The sequence below is a fragment of the Osmia lignaria genome, chromosome 14 (genome assembly GCF_051020975.1).
Source record: "Osmia lignaria lignaria isolate PbOS001 chromosome 14, iyOsmLign1, whole genome shotgun sequence".
In the NCBI taxonomy this organism is placed as follows: domain Eukaryota; kingdom Metazoa; phylum Arthropoda; class Insecta; order Hymenoptera; family Megachilidae; genus Osmia; species Osmia lignaria.
In genome coordinates this window covers 9,834,363-9,855,030 of record NC_135045.1, presented here as the reverse complement: position 1 = coordinate 9,855,030, position 20,668 = coordinate 9,834,363, and the positions used below count along the sequence as shown (strand labels likewise).

Sequence of the window (20,668 nt, the reverse complement as noted above, 5' to 3'; positions counted from 1 at the left end):
ATTTTCGAAGGAAAAATATAGAAAGGCTCATGGTTGAAAAAGAATGAAGGGAAATAAATTAAGCAAAGGTAAAGAAAATTCGCGATAACGTTAAATACAATGAAGGGAATGTCTTTAAAAATAAATAAGGATCGACTTAACGAACGTCTGACTAACGACAGGCACGTTCTACTTAGCCTGTGAAACCTATCACCACCGACGATACACCAGAACGTGGTCTCGTTGTTCCGGCAAAAGCAAAGCTGTCCAATTAAAACATAAACCCTCGACGATCCTCGAAAGCAAGAATCGATTCTCGTGTCTCGGTTAACCGACAATTAAATGTACACGTTTTATCCGCAAACGATACCAGGGAGAATGTACCCCGGATGTCGTTTCGAACGTGGCACTTCCTCGCCATAAATTCCATAAAATAAATTATGGCGACATCGAGGTGAATCGTGAGAACAAAAAGACACGTTAAAGGACAAGCGTGCACCAACAACATTTCGCTCGTTAGCCTCATCGTCGCGTCGCTGAACCACGAATCGTCGCGATCGAGTATTTCGTGTTTTATCGGCTCCGTCTCGAGCGTATTCAACGAAATCAACCAAAAAAAAATGGGGGGTTATTATCTACAAAGCGCGATTCGCGAGCCGGTGCAAGGATCTTGAGTGAACATGCACCTTGCCACGATCGCTGTACGGTCGAGCTTGCTAAAGCGTTCGTGAATTGTGAGTTTGCGAGTAATCGTTTAACGTATTTCTCCACTCGTGATAAAGAAAACGGAGGCACCATGAATAAACGTACAACTATGCATATGTGCGAATGTATATGTGTAGAAGGGGCGTGCGACAAAGTTCGCCGCGTTCGAGGGTTACACGATCAAACTTCATTGACTCTCGTACAAAAGGATTAAAGGACTTGTTGATTAAATGTTTGACTTCGCCAATCGATCACTCGTCTATGTTCCGGCACGACGATCGTGTGTCAATACTAAAGATGGAATGCAAGTTCATCGAGTTACTATTTTGTTAATTTTGAAATTATTGTAAATATGAAATACTTTGCAAATGTATGAAATGGAACATCAGGTCAGATTTCAAGTAAACTCGATCCCATCTCTAGTGAACAACAATGAGTGATGTTTTCGCATCGAAATTTCCCGGTGAGCAAATAAATAGTGAATGGAATCGTTAAATCGATCTAGAGAGAGTAAAAAAAAATATATATATAAAAAAACAACGTAACCTGGCGCGCGTGTTTCGTAAGGGTGAATGGAAATACCGAATGGAACGCATTTTACCGCCACGGCTACGTCGGGAATCTCTTTGACACCTCTCCCGTCTTCCTTGACACTAATCTCTAAGAATACCATTTTTTTTTTTTCACTTTTCTTTTTTCTCATTTACACATTAGGCAATAACTAAATATTTCCTTCTCGTTTCCTTTTCGTTGTTGTTTACTTCTGTTCACTCTAATTGCCGTAATCGAATGGCCGACAAGGACAAGAACGAAAGTAGCATGCTCTAATTACGAGCACGAATTTTCTCCCTAACTAAGGCCACTTTAGGAACCTGGATTCGATCCAACTAACCGAAGCGTTACATCGTCGGATCTGGTCCGAGAAGCGGCCACGATCATCTGGATCGAACGGATCGAGTTTCCTTAAACAGCGTTTCTCTAATGATCACCGATCGACCGTCTCACGGTGAAAGGTCTTCGCTGCACATTGTCTCGCAGATTCCACCGCGCGTTATATCTGTTTTTCTTTTTCATTTTTTTCTTTTTACCCCAACACTCCCCGTTAATGTCTCGTTAAATGTAACGACTATTTCTACATTATTTACAGAGTTACAAATGTTAGTAACATTCGCGAGTACCTACGTAATTTGTCCGGATGCTTTACACCGTACGAAGGATGCCGGCCAATTAAATACGGTTAATTAAAGTCGCCGAATTGAAGAGATTGGACGCAAGGTAGTTGAATAAAGCATCCGGTACTTAATAAATATCGACTGTTGCCAACGCAGAGTCGTAATCGTCGTTCGGGAACGATCGCTGTCGCGGCACCAAGAGCGGTATATTTACCGTGTCTGATCAAAGACACTCGTTCTACTGTCTGTTGTCTTTGCGCCTCGTTTTCGAGGATAACTCTTCAGTTGTCTCTGTTTCCCTTTTTTTCTCTCTCTCTTACTGCGAAACGATCCTCGACGAACGACCCGACGAAAGGAAGAAATTACGAAATGGATTCGCTACAGCATACCGTGACTACTTTACAGGAATACGCTAAGAATATCGTGTATGCTTTGGACCGCCTCGATTTCCTTTGCTTTTGACTTTCTTCAAGATCGATCAGTGAAACGAGTCCAACGATAGCGAGGGCGGTGTTATGGGCGGCAAATGGTCCCCGCATCTTGGGAAATTCGGCGGCACAGGTGGAAGATCGGCGTGCGTTCCGACGTGGAGAATCAGATTCATTCCGATAAGTATGTGGAATAGGAAGTGACAATGGAACAGCCAGTATCCTGAAAAAGAAGAATGTTAATCATCGTAATAGGAGGGTTTTCAGTTTCAAGTATCCAGCTTGGTAGAGTTGGATGAAAACTGTTCTGGCAGCGTTGTTTGAGGATATTAAATATTTTCCATGGGATTGCACGCGTAATGGTGCAGCTCCGCTTACCAGGATTATCCGCACGGAAGCGGAAAATGACGTAGCCGTTGTTTGGAATAGCAATAGTGTCCTTGGCAGGTGGTAGATTGAACTGTCGATTGAGAAGACCCCTCTTGTCGAGATCCAACGCGTGTTTCAGATTAATCTTCTTCACGTTCTTGTCGGGCGAACGACCGATACCGATCACGTTGAACGCGTAACCGTGCAAGTGGAACGGATGCGAAAGATTTGGTTGTTGTACTGTAAAAATAATAATCGACAGGTGTGTAATTGTAAATTCCGTGTTGACACTTTGACGGCTGCACTTAAGTATTCGTGATTTCGATGTTTAATCTCTTTTGAAGTAGAATCGCACCTTCATCGACGAGAACCACTTCGACGACCGCATTGTGCGGGATATCGACCTGATGGGTGCACATGCAGTTAGCTCCGCAGTCAGCTGGTCTGTTGTCCCCGTTGCAGAATTGTTCGGGCGGGATGTCGTCGATTTGCGAAAGCGGAGGCGCCGGCGGAAACGTGAACGAGATTTCATCCACCAGAGAGATTACATGATCTCCGGTCGGAGCGACTGCAAACACACCAATCGAAATGACAAACGGTTACGCGGATCGATCGGATTCCGATATTTAATAGATTCAATGATAATGAACGAGATTGCGTTCGCTGGTGCATGGAAAAAAGAAGCTATCCTCTGAAAGAAACGAGCGATCGTTGATCGTGTTCGAGATGTTTCGAAATCGTCGACTCTTACCTAAGAATCGATTATAGGTTTGCGGCTGGAAGACTTCTTCTGGCCTGTAGAAGAGGAAACGGAATGGCAAGAATATTTTCACGTCAGGACGCTGTTGGAGAATTCCTTGATCGACCTGACGGGCGTTCTTCAGCTGGCTCACGCAGATCGCGTCCACGCGGTCGCGATTGCAAATTGCGTCCAGAGGATTCAACACCTGGATAAAAACATGATTTCGTAATTAATTTCAAATTTCAAATTATAGTTTGCCCAAATGTTTCATTTGGACTTTCAATCGAGAAAAACTGAAATGGTTCAGTTTGCTGTTTCAAGTGTACCGATCGCAGCACCGTTAAGGGAGATGGAAAATGTCCCGGTGCAATGTCGCAATTATACTTACAACACCCTGTGGAAGACCAAAATCGTAAGTGGGCGCCGTGGTTGTCGGTTGGTATGGACCACGCGCGTAACGCAATATGCCCAACTGTTGGGCACGCGGAATTCCGCACTCGCCGAGCGAACGAACTTGAATCCAATAAGCGCCGACCGGTTGATCCGCATTTATAACGAAATCGTATCGTTCGCCTGGAAATCATCGAAGAGGCATTTCACTTTAACGACGAGTAATTAAAACCGCTTTCCCTCCGCGTTAAAACGGTACAAAATAGAAAGGAATGATCGTGCGACGAGCAATTTTTTTCTTACCAGAGAACGAAATGATCGTCTCCACGTTGACCGGTTGCACGGCTTCGCCATCGGTCGCGATCACGGTCAGAGTGTGGCCTTCGAACGTGATCTGAGATGGACAAACTGACCCGAAGGAATTGATCAATCTGAAGCGATAACGACGGCCCGGTGTTATGGTGAACACTTCCAGTGGCGTATTCGTCATGAAACCTGTATTGGGATCCTGCGGGCAAAAATATGATCCTGTAATGATACGATCCCTAATGATTGCAATAAATGAAAGCTAAATGGCCCATAACTCTATTATTGTGCTTGTACTTGATCAAGGTGGCTGTTACGAGCCTTTATTGCGACGAGCCATGCGATCGCTGTCCATTATTTCACGTTATAACATTCATTACACTGTACTTAGTATAAAGTAACGTTATTTAGACGAAGGCAGTCTACTAAATTGACCACAAAATTCAATACTTTCACGTATGATTATGATGCAATGAAGATTCTACTTCCAAGAAAGAATCTATCGAAGAAGCAGAAAGAAGTTTCAAGTGTCTTACCCTAAATTGTCCTTTTCCGTTGATCAGCACACTTTCAGGTGCTTGACCCGTATTAACAGCGAGACGTCCAGGAAACCGTTCGGCCGCGTTTTCGTGGAACCAATCGCTGATAAGGACTACGTGGGTAGTCAGATCGTAGTCGTAAAGATGGCTGTTGGGGTCTTTGCTCGGTGGTTGACGTACTACGATGCTTCCGTAAAGACCGTCCATCTTTTGGAGGCCAGTGTGGGCGTGCCAGAAGTGTGTTCCTTCGTTTCCTGCCATCCATTGGTACCTATGAATCAATCATGGTTAAAGCATGCTGGAAATATTAAAAAATGATCAATGATTTAAGTATAAAAATATTCTTACCTAAACGTGCTACCTTCTTGAATGGGACACTGTGTAACGAATGGCACGCCATCGTAGTACTGACTTCCTCTTTGCCACACACCGTGCCAGTGAATGGTAACTTCCATACCTTCGATATGGTTCTCTACGTCGATCACGACCTTGTCACCCTGACATACTTGGATACTAGGCCCAGGTACCATTCTGTTAGCTGTTAGAATACCTCTTTCCACACCATCTGCCAAGACACACTGACAGTCGCTCCAGACGACGTTAGTCGCGTTAGGGGTGCAAATTTGACACGCGCTGTGGATTATAAAAAAATATTATTATGATATTCCAGTCATAATTGAAAGGTGGGTATTTAAGAATGTAGAACACTCACGCTCCAAGGACCGTGTAGTATTCGAGGGTGAAGTGATAGTAGCATATCCTGGGTGGTTCGTTTTCGCGACAAGCTCTGGCACACTCGTCAGGGGATGAAAGCGCCGGATTTCGTCTAAGTTCAGCGGTGGCTCGTTCGCTGTAGTCAAGTGGTCTCGTCCTTGGTGGCCTGACAGTCACCCCTCGGCTACCAAGGTTATCGATGCCACCGAATCCACTTCTAAACACATTTCCGGTCGGGTGAGTTTGCACCAGACCGTGGCTCGAGGGGAAAAAGTTCGCGGCATCGTCGAAGAGGTTGCTAGTCTTGAGGGTAGGAGACCAGAAGGAAGATGCAGCTGTTTGATCAGTGTCCAGGTCTGTAAGCGTTAAAGTGTTAATTACCATCACGTTTCTGTAATTAACAAAACTTTCCCTAAGAGTTATGTGAAGAAAAAATAGTCACTAATTTTTAACTACGTTAAAAAAAATCTGAAACATGATGGTTCTATATTTAGCTAATTACTCGAGGATGAACAATGCACTATGTTATTTATTGCGTACAAAATGCTCGTTCCGGTACTATATGCCATCTCTTAGACGTTAATTACAACGTTTCACTTTATACCACACGTGTAACTGAGACGTGCTATTTAAGATTTAGATTGTTTCAACATTTACATTGCGAGGCGAGATGGAACGAAACTGCTGGAAGAAAGCTATACGCGTGGCAAAACATTTCAGAAGTTTTCACCGTTTCTCTCGACCTGAATGAAAACCATACACCACGTGTAGGCGCGGGTTTAAAACAGAAGAAAACCGCGATTGAAACTCGTTAGCGAGTTTTTGCGAATTTTTGTCATAATCCTGGCTACAGAATAAAAGTAAGCGAGGGAATACGATCCAACCGCAGAAACTGAAGAAACTCTGTGCTTGAGCACAAAGCAATCAAATTTCCAGGTTTCTTTTTCCCCCCAGTTGACTACCAAGTCACTTGTACGTGGTCGAAGCTTGAATTTCCACAGAAATCCATCGCCCATGTTATTTCCGATAAAAGGATCGGATTAGGTTTACCTGTAGATAATCTGTAGATTTCTCTGCATCGCGTCGAGAAAACATTAGCTACGATCAATATTCCACTTAATCGTTGCTTTCTCAATTAGAACGCCACGCAATCCGAAATTCCTGACCTACGTACTGATTTTTTCAACCGTCACGAGCGAGCGTGATTTTCTCGCGCGTCAAAGAACCGGTTCGCAAAGCGTACAACCGTGAGCAGAAAATTACCAAGTTTCTGCTCGTTTATTCGCGCAAACGACGGCGGAAATCATTTTTAAAGCGTGACTTTCGTCAGATTTTTCGGAGGATGCGATTTTCAATGGTGTTACAAAGATCGCGGGAAAAGGTTGATTCTTTTTCGACGAACAATAATATAACCGGTGAGACGTAAGTTCGACTGAGATTAATATTCCACGGATGCACGTAATCGGGTCGAAATCAAAATGGTGAACGTCGAAATAAAAATGAAATTGCGATACGGACTTGTTCCATAATTGCTAGTTCGCGGTTCGCGGAATTGACGCGTTGTGAAAACCGCGCGCGGTACTCAGTGGAGCATCGCGGTAATTAAGGGGAAAATACCGGGCGAAGAAATGTGAAAAGGTATAACGCGACCGTCAAATTAATAACATTTTCTTCACGTAGTTCTCATTCACGTGTTGTGCTTACTTTGTAATCCCGTAGCCGTCATAATTAATGAGTTAATCGGTCTTTGTGCTACTGGCAATTATTCTGTTGAGTAATGACACGGCCGGGACTCAATTTCAAGCGCGACGTGTCCTTTCCTTTTCTATCCTTAAAGAACGTACAACATAGCGTAACGTTCGCATCAATTATTCAATTTACAATCCGAATTTTGCAAACACGAACCGAGCGAATGTTATTCGTAATTATTAAAATATTTGCAAGGCCCGTAAGAGCGTTTCTGTTTTACTGCACTTTTAATCGCGCAGCTATTATCCTTTGTTTCGCTGCACGTGTAATATTCAAGGAGAGAAGGTATCCGCGGAGGGTCACTTTTCACTACTTTAACTACTCTGCACAACTATGGACAGTGTGCTTAAAGGGTTATAGTATTGTAATTCACCATTCTATCCGGTCGCACGCCAGGCGGTCGGCCTCGTCCGCGACTGGCATAGGCGTGCATTATTTACGACCCTGCATCGGACCGACATCGCGACGTAAAAATTCTTCACGGATGAATTATATCGCTCGTTTGGTATGCGAATTTTTTTCCACCCGACACTCGTTCGCCAGCTATAAAGCTTTCAGACCTCGTGCAACGTTGAAAGCTCCTATTTGTCTAAGGACTGTCGTGACTTTTCTAACATATCGACAAGATATTCGTCAAAGGACGATGATCGAAGCTGCTTTTCCCTGGTGGTGATTTCGTAAACCGATTGCCTAACCACTGAACAAGAAAAGGATGATGATTACGGTTTATTGCGGTCCGAGATATTAACTAATCCTTCAAACTCTCGACACAGAAAACTTAGTTCTAACCTGTCGATACCCCGTGTAACTCGGTGCGAATTTGTTTACTTCCTCGAGTTAACATCGTTGCGTAGCTAGGAAGTCGTTAACGAACGAGTTAATTGCGGATCGTAAAGCCGTATTTGGAAGACACGAACGAAAAGAAACATGTTAATCGTGGTAGATTATTTGGCGAAATAACATTCCGCATCTAACGCAAAAATGATCGTTCAATTGTTCCTCACCGCGAATGGTATGCAAAGCTAATAGAAGTAGATGTACGAGGACGTTTACGAGGGGTACAAGTAGAAAGCGTGAATAAATTCGTGCAGACGGACACCGAAAGGCATTCCGAAAATGAACTTGGGAAAGGGAAAGTTTTAACCCTTTGTCGGACGATTTCTTTCGACTTGGCATATATCGCAGAACGGTAGGCGAGTCACCGGTTGTAATACGATATAAACGGGTGAAGTTTGTGGTTCACAGGCAGTCATGACAATGATCAATGTTCATTCGCTACAATAGCATTCGTGTCATCAAAAATGCGCCAGTCTGTGGGTTAAGGAAACGTCAATATAGATCATGCGACGACGACTCCATTGGTGTTTAACGAGGTGTACTTAGAAACGGTCGAATGACTTGTCACAACAATCAAACGTCATTTTGACCCAACTTTCACTGTATTTCACGCGTTACTTCTAACGATGGACCTCCAGCCGATGTGTCATCATCCGGCGTCCCGCGTATCGCCTTTCGTTACATAATTTTCATAGTTTTACGTAAGGAGAGCGCGCCAGGAAAGGCGGTTTACATAATCTATGAGTTCGAACAGCGCGGACCGGCTAGAGAGTCCACCTACGTCGCCGCGCCGGCTGGAAAGGCCGTCACGCGGATGCTTTTTACGACGACAGCGCGATGAAGTAATGTCGTCGGGAGTGCAAACAATGCGGCTGTGTAATAAGCCGAGCAATTTCTTCGTCCTGTCCGGAGAAACGTCACCTTCGCCACCTGGTTCGCGTAAAAATACGGTTTGCGCAAGCGAAGACGGATGTTCGCGGGAAAACGGAACCGCGCCGGATGAAAGATCGCGTCCTGCGAATTTTGGCGTAACTCGCTGTAATTTACGTGTTACACGGGACACGGATTAACGCCGGGATAAATGGTAGTTGAGTTTAAGAGACTCTGTGTAATTGCGTGGGCTATTGCAAGGTACGGCCGGGATTTATGAAACAGGGGGTCCTTCAGAATTTCAACTGGGTCGCGGAAGAATTAATGCGAACGTGTAATCTGTTTCTTTGTGTGATTTAATGGAACGTGGAAGTTGAGAAAACGTCGGAAACCTTCAGAATTTATTTTGAGATTTTGTGAAATAGGGACGAACAATAACTCTGACGCCCTTAGCTCGAATCGCCGACCGCCAGGTGGCAGCGGGATTGAGTCTGTTCTCGCTGGCGGTCCCCCGGAGTTCCGAAAAGCGGGGTTATAGGCGTCTGGGGCAGGAATCGTCTGTCGTTAGCCCCACTGACGAGTCTGGCAGACGATCCCTTTTTCTGTTTCTACACTGAATTTTTGAAAATCGCAATCAAAATTTCAATATAGCTAAAAAGAAACTATGCTCAACATGGAAATATAATATCTATTAGTTTCGCTCCAATTACACTAAAACATTCGAGAAATAGAAATTGAAATTTAATTTTATATATCGAGTAATTCTCAAAACTTTCGACATATGATCTACGTGCAAGAATACAGGCAGTTTGAGGGAAAAAGAAAGTATCCATCGCGTAATTACATCTTGGTACACGAAATTCTGACGGAAGCACGAGAACACCAGATTCAAAGGGACGGATAAATACAAACGTTTTCATGAACGCGTTATTTTCGTGTCAGCTCGATAGCGTGCGTAATAATATGTGTTTTATCAGATGTTCTGCGTTATTAAGTTTCCCTCAGGGAACACACGAGTCATCAGTGTCCATATTAACACTTTTATCCCGTCGGGTCTTTTGATGGTTTACAAAGGAGTGTCAAATCGACTTACAGCCGTCTTTCATTCGGGAGAGTACTTTTTCTTATGCATTCAATTTGGGCGAGGCTGGATGCCGAAACTCTCACGTGTCAATTGATCTTTTGCCGCTGGGTTCAACGACGGCAACGCGTAATTTGTTCGAGCTCTTTGTTCTTACTCGACGTTGCCTGTGATCGAGCCTTTTCACACGCCAAATAAAGAGGGAGGAAACGAAACGGGATCGTCGAAGACGTTAAATGTCAAACCTTCGACGTTAATCGTGTCACGAGAAGATGTTTGTCCTTTGCGTTGGAACGCGATTGAACTTTTAAATTCATACTTCAGATAGAACGTATTCTACCTTTTAATTGATGGTATTTGGAAGCTGAGAATACATTAACCTGGTCTTGAGAAAGACACGTTTCTTGTGCTTCGTAGAAGTATAAACGCGTACACTATTGTATATGAGATTATGTATACGTAAAATGTTAGATTTGTGAACACGATTGGTAGATTTGTAAACACGATTATTATTAGATTTGTTATCAATAGTACACTATTTACGTAAGGTAGTAAGTGAAAATGAAACGATCGTATCACGAGTACAGTTGCAGCGTGTCTGACCATACATGGACATTTTCACTGTGGCAGTCAACGTGTTAGCCTGACACTTAAAGTTGCAAAGGGCGCATACTTAATTTAATTCCCAAGCACCGTAACAGGATTAAATATGTCAATTAATATTTTCCTACCCTCGTTTTATCTACCATCTTCGCGAACGTATTGAAAGATGTTTCGATTAAGGCGATCGGTTATCTACCATCAATAATTTATCACCATCGCTCTTAATTTATTTAGAACGCCTTACAATGATCGCAACAAACAAGCACCGCAACGGCTAATCAACAATATATTGTATTTATAAATAGAATCGCGATCGTGCAAGGAAGTGAGAGTGGAATCCAACCTGTTGCGTGATGATGTTACGGTTTCGTTTTACGTATTACGTATCGACGACGATCTCGAAAATTATTTCCCGCACAATTAGACGATTGAATTATTGATTACTCTTGCGCAACAGCATCGTAAATTGAATGCCCGCAAAAAGAAGTACAAAATTTCTTCGCTCGGTTGGAAAACGATGAAATCGATGAAGTTGAGCTAACTAACCGACCTCGAACTCCTCCATTAAAACAGATCGGAAAACTAGGAATAATATCTTAAGGTATCTCCACCGTGGGAGTCACGAGACTGCGCTTTAAAGTTCAAACGAAAGGTAAAGTTCAAATAAAAGTGAGATTGTAACGGGACGGTATCGGCAACAGGCACGTTGTTAATGTTGTGCCTTGATCGTGGATTCGCGACCTCGTTCTTCCTGTTGACTACCTAGGAATCAAAATGTCAGACTGGCTAATGGGAAGATACTTGCATTTGAACTTATAGACAATACTTCACGATCCTCCAAATTAATCACAAAGAATATCAATAAAAGCTAATTTGACTTTGGCTTAAAATTATAATTGATCGTCACGTTAACAAACCCGTATTATTCCAAAATACCTAATCGAACAATATTTACGATGATTTTCATTTTCCTAAAGCAAGAAGAAAACAGGAGCACATAAAGGAGGATGCTGCGTGTCTGGGAACGCAGCAGGAGATAGAAAGTGCGATGATCCGCGAATGAACTTGGCCTTGTCCTTGTCCTCGTCTCATCTTACGGAACGCTCGAGCGTTTCTCGCTTGTGCAAAAGCAAGGTATTGTGCAAACAGCGAGGAAAGCCACGATGGAAGAAGGTGAAGGCGCGGCGCGGCTCGAGCGTTGTTGCATCGTGATTCTCGAGGCTCCTAGCCGCGTAAACACCGTTTCGATTGCACTAATGAATGTAATAACGGTTCACACAAATAAGAGCTTTCCAGTCGCACGATTACGAGTTGCCGTGATATTCTCTGTGATTCTACTTTCCCGTATCGAGCTTCCATCGCTACACCCTCGCGTCGAACCTATCATTACCATGATTTATATGCTCGCGTTATTTTTAGCATCAGCTCGGTTGGTTTAATAAATGATGCTATTTTTCACCCTTGTTCATTGAGTTACCTCGGTTCTTACGGTACGAAATAAAAGCGAAACCATTCATTTATCACTCGTTCGTATGCTTTTGTTGCACGGTACGCTGTTGCATATCAGGTTCCTTTCTTTCAGACCTTCCCTTTTATCATCCTTTATTATCGTCTATACTTTCTACCGCTTTTGTTAAAAATCACGACGATCATGTTTGCTTTCTGTCGACTCGAATGTAAACACGTGTATTGGTGAAAATATGTTGTTGAAGACGATGTTCGATTTATAGACTTGAACAGAATAAAAGGATCAAAGGCTAGATAATAATGTAGTGAATTTATGGACGCGTTGTAATTGCGATTACTCAGCATACCATCGTTTCATTTTTTGAATACAGCTTTCCATTTGTTACCTTACGTAAATGGTACAATATTAATATTGTACTCGATAATAATGCATTCCTGATGTCAATCAGCGGTGTCTGACATGAGCAGCGAACGTGGGACATCAACTTATGAATTCACATTGTAGTATGTCTGACTATGCGCGTCTGATTCTACTGCGACCGTCGACGGACAATGACTGCCGGTAGTCAACGCGTTAAACGTTAATGGTATATCCATTGCCGGCAATCTGAATCATTTATTTCCCCATAAATATCCCGTTTATTAACATTTTGTCCAGGTAACCCTGGACGAGGCACGCGTATAAACCGGCCGAAAATAAATTTCCGATGCAAACGAGGCGATTGTAAGCGCCTGAAATTAATGACACGATACAAGTGAAAGGCTTATCGGGGTCGATTCGATAGCGGAAATGCAGGAATACTCACTCATACACGTTCACCATAAAATTTCACGGTCGATTCTATCGTTAAGATCGTCCTACTAACGTCTAAGACCGCGTTTCCTTTAATTCTCTTCGCGTTTTATGCTTCGATGAACAATTCGCGGGAACGAAGGGGGGAATACTTTCGTTAGCAATCGTTCCATGAAATTACGACTCCACCTACGTGCTCCATTACCTACCGTTCAATCTTACATTTTTTTCCTTTTCACTCGTCCGCCATACGCAAATCGACCAAAAAAAATGGCCACTTTCTAAACATGAAAATTAGGTATATTTTTATCCTGTTCCGACTACCTAATAATTCGCTTATTAATCACGATTTCTCGTTTTTAGTACCAGACGAAACTGCTTCCTGTCGAGATCCTGTATCCTTAAACGACGCTATAAAATCTTTCCCCATTAAAGAACTACCGTTTCACTGTGATTTTCCTTACGGTTGTCCCCTCGTGTTCGCGAGATTAATTTATGCGTTTTCCTGTCCCATCCGCTGGGACATAAATGCACACCGATGGTAAAGATTTCCGGGCTAATCGACTGTCACTTAGTCATTGTCAATTGCGACTATTCATCCCGCGTTTTGATTAAATGTTAAAACGATTCGGTAGGCATAAAAGTGTCGATTAACATCTTCTTCGGATGTAGTTAAGCGTTATTAATGAGTTTTATTTTCGATTGTTCTTTTAATAAATTCTGCATCGCTATTCGATGCAGCTCGGTGCTTCGTCTTGCAATGTCAGACGGACTGGCTAGAAATCGGGCTTAATTATTCTTGCATAGATGATCTATATACTAGTCTCGATGGTTATGATTATTTTTAAACTTCTGCTTTCAATAAAGCTACTTATGCTGCATATTTATAATACTAACGTGAAACCCCTGGAATAGTTATCAATCGATTAATTAATAACCATTCTCGAAGGTAAATGTGTTAGTAGAAATATTAGGTCATTGCTTCTGCTTGAGAGAGTTCATAATTTTTAACATTTCTATTTTTATACCAAACCACTGGTATCCTTACATGATGAATAGTCGATTGATGACTTGCAGTTTATTTTCGCGAGCCCCCGTCGAAGAAATGTGCAAATCATGATCAACGTGATTGCGAAATACATGTATCAAATCCTCTGCGATGTCATTCATAGTTTTAAAATGATCTTCGTTGTGTCAGACTATCATTGATCTGTGATCGTTATGCAAAGTCGAGAACAGGGTTCGAGAAACTCGTCACTCTAAAGGTTACGTTGTTCTGGCTGATTATTTAATAGAGGCACTTTTAATGCCGTGTTTTGAAACAATAAACTTCTCTCTACTGAGTTACAAGATGAACAGCAGGAGGTGTAATATATCCACATCAATGTCCAATTGTAAATAGTTGAATAACCGAAGTAATGATAGCTGAAGGATCAAAGTACGTCATTATGTCACGTTACTTAATGAAAATTACGTGAAACTTATGTACATAAGCGTAGATTTCTAATTAGTTTTTATTTATCAATGATATAGTTACATAATATTGTTTGATTTAATTTGTAGAAAAACCAGATATTGAATAACGAATTAAGACATAATTTTCACAACTGGTTTGGAACGTTTTATTCATTTCTAATGACATTATTTGCAACAAGTCTGCAATGCATAATTTTAGATAATGGAACGAGTAATTATAACTGAACTTAAGGTGTATAACATGTAATTTTCGTTAGCCGAGTGCTTTACTCAAATGTTGATTTCTCAAAAGAAACAACATCCCATGCTCGGTCAGTCGTGCGTGCAAGAGCCACCGGTTGGATTTTCTTTTTTCGTGTAATTTCAATTTCTACAGCCCGTTTATCTCGGCTTGGCTAGAAAGTTAGGAATCCAGAAAGTTACACCGATACGATGCAATTATGTATCGAGATAAAGGGAAAAATCCGGATGAATTTACGAAATGACATTAAACAGCACTTGGTATCGGGTGGAAAAAGTGGCCGTCGAGCGGACAAAGCTTTCTCGCCAATTAGAATCGGGAATCCGGTTTCCGTTTAGACGCGATTTCTCACGTACCGTAGACCTTGATAACGCCCAGAAATAAGGAGAACAAGGGAACAAAACCAAAAAAAATAAGTACAACACAAACATTGCTTACTCGGTTTGTTAAAGTGAAACCGCGCTCGCAGTAGAAGAAAGAAGTTACATCACCAGCACTGTTACTTTTTATTAACTTTCAATTTACCGCTTGAAATTGAGTGCTACTTGCACAATTTCAACGCGTGTAGAAACGCGAGAAGAAATGAGCATCGACGGCACGAGGGAAAAGGGATTTGCACCTCTTAAGGAAACATTTCACAGAATTTCCAGGATTAAGGTCGAAGGATCGAGGATCGGATGATGGAAGACGGGAGAAAGGCTGTCGTCGAAATCAGCCAGGAAACGACACCGCAAATTTTGGGTCACGAGAAATCGATCTTCGTCCATGTACGCTCCAGTGAAATGCATCACAGGATCGTTCGATATCGTTCTTAACGAGACGTTTCTCTTTTCTTTTGCATCTCCTCCCTTCATGGAAGAAGCGATAGGTATCGTCGCGATTGATAGTCGAGAATCACTTTCAATTGTTGGATTAAGTCCGCCCTGTCATAAAATATACACACCTTGATGATCTGGACGAAAGGTTAAAAGAAAAATGGCACGGATGATCGAGGGATTACCTTGCAAATTGAATGAATATTAAATCAAAGAAAAACGACCACGAAATTGATTCTGCTTAATTGAAGTCAATTGTAGAGCAGATTGGAGTATAATCATGTTTGATTAGCGAGTGCAAAATTGGGACCTAATTGCCACTATTATCTGGGTAAATAGGTGATTCAGAATGTTTCTCGTAACAGATATTCGACAAATCACCTTCGATTGTTCGTAGAAGGTTTTCGATCGAGCTCTCTCGACAAAAGCGGAAGACAGGTACCGTTGTTACCAGTTGCTTGCACGATCTACGAATCGGTTTCGTTCCCGTTCGATCGATTGCGTGCTGGACAAGTAGTGATGCAGAAAGCGTGACACAGTTTTAGATCGTGGCACAGCTGCTTCGGAAATAGAGAGTGATCTGACCTGTCGGGATAGATCTGATCTACCTATACGCGTCCATCGTATTGGATTCCAAGAATTCTACCTTTAATTTATTGTTGTATAGTTGAAGAAAGTCGATGAAAGTTCTTACGATCTCGATTGACTCGAGGGAATATTTTTCTTTGGAATTATCTTTCATTTCCCAGGAGTCATTTTACTATTAAAAGGCAATCGTAAACTTCCACTCTACATTGCTATTAATTAAGTATTTTATACGTTACAAATATGATCCGTCGGACTGTTTCTAAAGTTACAAACTCATTTCAGTTTCATCGAGAGGTATGGTATTTGATCGTCGATATTACATTACCAACGAAACAGCCTCGATCTTCGTCATTGGCCTTGGCCAATGGCACCCGCTCGTTTGCCGATAAAAGATGGCATTCGACAGTCAACGACCGGCAAGAAAGCGGTCGAACTAGTTTCGTGCGTGCACGAATCATGGCTTACTGGTTTCACCAATGTCAAGTGCACGAGACTTTGGTCGAATACCAGGTCCTCTGTTGCTTAATACCGACTGAATGCCTCGTGCACGGTGTCGTTCGCCTTCGAATTTCTTACCGAGACCGGTGCAAGAACCTTTGCATCCACGTCTAGAGTTACCTCAGGTATGCAACCGAAACACAACGTGGGTGTTGAACAATTTAAGAAAACAGCTCGTCGCTCTTTTTATGGAACGGTGCTCGTCCTTGCACGGTGAATCCTTTTGTGGCGGCAATTAGCTTAATTAAGTGACTCGTCTTATACGGTTAATGAAGCACCGCCTCGAGAGTTAATTAAAGTACAGCTTCAGTCGCTGCTGGCTGAGCTCGAACTTCGCGTGGCATTCGCGATTAAAATGAGAGGCTAATTTAGAATCTTTCCTGCAACCGAGTTTACGATTCCCAGCTAACACTCGTTACGGTATCTTTGATTTCAGAAATTTTGGTGGATTCACGAAGAATTCGTGTAATTAACATCCACAGGGGGATTGCGACTGATCATGAATTATTTATATATTCATGGTCCCGTTAGATGGTCCAACCTGGGACCCCGTTATTGGAAATCGAAGACACTAACTAATGTTAGCTGATGATTCTCTGATTCGTGCAAGAGGAAAACATTGGAATTCCTTGCTTCTTGCGAGTGCTCCTGTTGATTTCCCAATGGTTATTTAATCAAGTTGGATTCTTTAATAAATCTTCTATCCTATTCTCACTTTTGACACATCCTGTGCAATGCATCTGACTCATCTCACCGTACTTTCATTTTCAACCGCGATGCATCACGAAAGTGTAAATAATTCACTTTCATTTCGCATGGTGCGTGTTACAAACGAATAACACAAAGTAATAGTTCCGAAAAGCGAAAGAAAGGATCTCTTTGATGTTCGAACGCGTTTTTACCGAATGTTCTTCCGTGCAGTCTAAAATCGAGGCCACGTGAAAGGCTTTTTGTCAGTTTTTTTTTAAGAGGACAATTCATGAAATACAGTTGAATAATTCGCTTTATTTCTCCTCTTCGCGTACAAGTCGTAACCTTTATGGTCCAATTGCAGCATCTTTCATTTCTGTTTGGTACACAACCTTTAACTGTACCCTCGTTGCTAATAAACGCAGAAAATCTCTGCGATTTGTATCGGACTTATTTGCACGAACGTTCCTTCGAGCGTAATCCTTCTCAATTGCAGGCATCCGAATCAATTTGCGGTGTTTTGCTCGACTCTTGCTGTCGTTTCTAGGACGGGCAAGATTGAACTGCGATTCAAGATTGAACCTAATCGAAGTTCGCAAACGGGACGGAAAACGAGGTGTTGTTGAGTATCGAATAAGCTTGTCAGATATTATCGGTCTGTGTTCAATTAACACGTTTGCTATCAAAGTAGACACAGACGTGTCTGACAAGGTGCACGATGTAAAGAATATTCAGGATTAATTCTATAATCTGTTGCTTCAATCTACTATCTTAAACTTCTTCACTTTTGCTTGTTATTCAACCCAGTTGTTATTTTCATTAATCCGAGGAAAACTGTTGGATTATTAAATCTTTTAGTTATAAGCAAAAATAAATCTTGATGTTGAGAGATATTGAGTGTATTGTAAAGAAAATGGTCTATCTGGCCTTATTTTTCTTTCTGCAAGTGGGCGCCAGATTTTCTTCCATGAATTTTCAAAAAGCGTTTTTCTCAGCCTTCACAGAGTTAAGTCCTTCCGAGCTTATAATAAATTAGTTTTCTGTGATAAACATATTGTATTTTATTGAATTTATTGAATCTAATATAAACCTGCGTCACTTCAAAGTTCCATCTAAAAGACATGCATCTACCATAAAAGAATCGCGTAGGCGATGCAGGATATGTCCCGGAAGAAAGTTTTCGAAAGCCATTATAAAACCAGAAACGTATATCGCCAACCATCATTGGGAACGATAACGTCTCGGTATATTTTCCAGCTTTCTGGCAATTCCGCGATAAAATACAGCACCGGTTTACACGGGATCGCATAAACATTTGTATACATCCGAGACGCGTGACCAAAAAAGAGAACTCCGCGACCTAGTGCTGCTTTCTTCGAATTGAGACGAGTACTTACACGCGTCAGAGGTTCCCTCATGCAGGACACGTACGGTGATTGAGCAAAATTTTCGTGTCGTTCGGTCATCGACGAAGTGTGCCGACTCGCCGGAGTACTCCTGGAAGTCATACTAATATCCCGATTCTTCCTGCGAACCGCTCGTGCGAGTTTCGAACTTTACATGCGATTCGCGAACGAAACGCCGCTCAATTATCGCTGCTTCGTAACGTAAAAACACGATGAATTCTGCAACAGCACGTGTTCGTAATAGAAAACCAAGACGAACATGGAAGGCAGTAGAACATCTAGGACGGTTCTTGGTCGGTGAAACGCGACCGACCACATGATTGGCATGGAAGTTTGCGAATTAAAAATACGTAACGGGAGTCTGATTACGCTCTATCCGTCTGGAGCAAATGAAAGAGACAAGAAACCCCGTGGCTCAGGAGAGATAATTGAGTTAGGAATTGAGAGCTAATTTAGTAATTGGATTGTAATTTCAATCCGGTCAGTTCGAAGGCAAATAGAAAAACCCCTCGATCCTCCTTTTCAAACAACTCGAATCATTCTCTCCTTTTATTTATTCGAGCTCGGTCAACGATTCGCGATTTCACGCGAAATATTCAACGACCTTGGCTAACTTGCATGAAACTTAACCGATAATATGTATGAGCTGCAATTTAAAACCGCACGGACGCGATGAATCTTTCCGACGTTTCGAGAAATCGTATGTGGTTAGAAGAATGCTCGAAGAGATTCAGCACGAGTGAAACTTTTCTGGCTAGGAAACGATCATCTAGTTCCCCGATGCCTATTTTCCTTTTTTTTTTAGATGAGAATATGGCGTGAACGTGGGTGGAATTCAGAGGAAATCATTTGTCGGCTTGGTGAAATGGAGCAAGTGCAATGACAGGTGATCGATCTAGATTCGAATAATAGAAACGAAGAACTTCGTGTATTTTTGTTAAAATAATCTTTGAATTTAGAATTTTGAAAGCTCCAGTCGTGGTTTAATCTTTGAACGATAGAATTGTCAAGGTTTCAATCTTGAGCTATAAGAACTAGAGCCTTTGAACTGGAAGTCTTGAAATTCATATTTTTCTTAACGACCTCTTATTACATTTGAAGTAAAATATTGCCAGTTTAATATTTTAATAGACCTGCGCTTGAATTCCATGAATATTAAAAGCATGCAGGCTATTGCCTTACGCAACCGCTCCTTTATTATTATCCCGCATTCTTTTTGCAAAGCGTATCCTTCGATTTCGCCGTTTAATCGACGGTAAAATTCTTCGCTCTATCGCCTATAAAACCAACACTTTCCACGTACAGAGTTTTCGTGAGCGTTTATGACGCTAGGAGAGTTTACCTATTAGCGGCAGGACATCAATTGTCGAGAGGGTAAATAGAGAAAACTTCACGCTAAGACTTTGACAGATGCTAGAAACGATCGCGCCCACTAATGTGAGAACTTTCGCCGAAGCTTTTCACTTTCAGCCTCCGAGGTGTCGAATGACCGATCATCGAGCGAAAAATCGTCCGATCAACCGATACCGGATACGCAATCTGTAATTATCAATCGCGTATCGTTCGGTACAAGAACTTCGCTTCGCTTTTAATTATATTCCATCGCGTTTAATTATACCGTATTTCGAATATGATCGCATAATTCAGAATTTCGTTCCTGGTGTCTTTAAAACCTGATCAACCTTAGGAACTAAAATTGCTAAAATTTCTTTTTATAATTAAACACGATCAAGCTTAACGCGTTCATTTCAGCCGGAGGATTTAGCTAATTACAGAGAAAATCTTAATTTTTCATTCTTCGACCAACTGTTCGAATCTCTAGAAAGTAAAATCGAAGACTCTCTAATTCGAAAATAACTGTTGCTTATAGGTTTATCATACAGAAAAAAAAACCTAATTTTCTAGTAATTCTTATATGCAGCACGCGCCAGTCATCGATCATTGTCAATAACTAGTGTGTGTATTAACCAGAGACCACCATTATCCTAATTATTTTTTGTCCCTCGATATTTCTCTCGTCACTAATAGCATTCATCTATCTGATCGACGTTAAATTGAATAATCGTGGAGGGCAAAAACGGCTGACAGCAATTCGCGCCGTCGTCGGTGGAAATATCGCGTACGCTACCATTTGGTTCTCATGCAAATCGCTCGGGCAAGCGGGAAAATTATGCTGGAAATTCTAGACGAGAAAGTTTTTTTTTTTTCTC

At 41.8% G+C, this 20,668-nt stretch overlaps 1 protein-coding gene across 1 annotated transcript in view; it reads right to left on the bottom strand.

Moving 5' to 3' along the window:
* Window positions 1-30: 30 nt before the first annotated feature.
* LOC117605687 (uncharacterized) overlaps window positions 31-20,668 on the bottom strand; it is a 34,369-nt gene continuing 13,731 nt past the window's right edge. The window contains exons 2-10 of the mRNA XM_034327296.2: window positions 5,343-5,700; window positions 4,979-5,263; window positions 4,628-4,901; window positions 4,089-4,293; window positions 3,784-3,968; window positions 3,405-3,600; window positions 3,009-3,221; window positions 2,663-2,893; window positions 31-2,507 (exon numbers count right to left, since the gene is read on the bottom strand). Coding sequence (XP_034183187.1) covers window positions 2,335-2,507; window positions 2,663-2,893; window positions 3,009-3,221; window positions 3,405-3,600; window positions 3,784-3,968; window positions 4,089-4,293; window positions 4,628-4,901; window positions 4,979-5,263; window positions 5,343-5,700 — 2,120 coding nt within the window. The 3' untranslated portion in view covers window positions 31-2,334. The remainder of the gene's footprint in view (window positions 2,508-2,662; window positions 2,894-3,008; window positions 3,222-3,404; window positions 3,601-3,783; window positions 3,969-4,088; window positions 4,294-4,627; window positions 4,902-4,978; window positions 5,264-5,342; window positions 5,701-20,668) is intronic.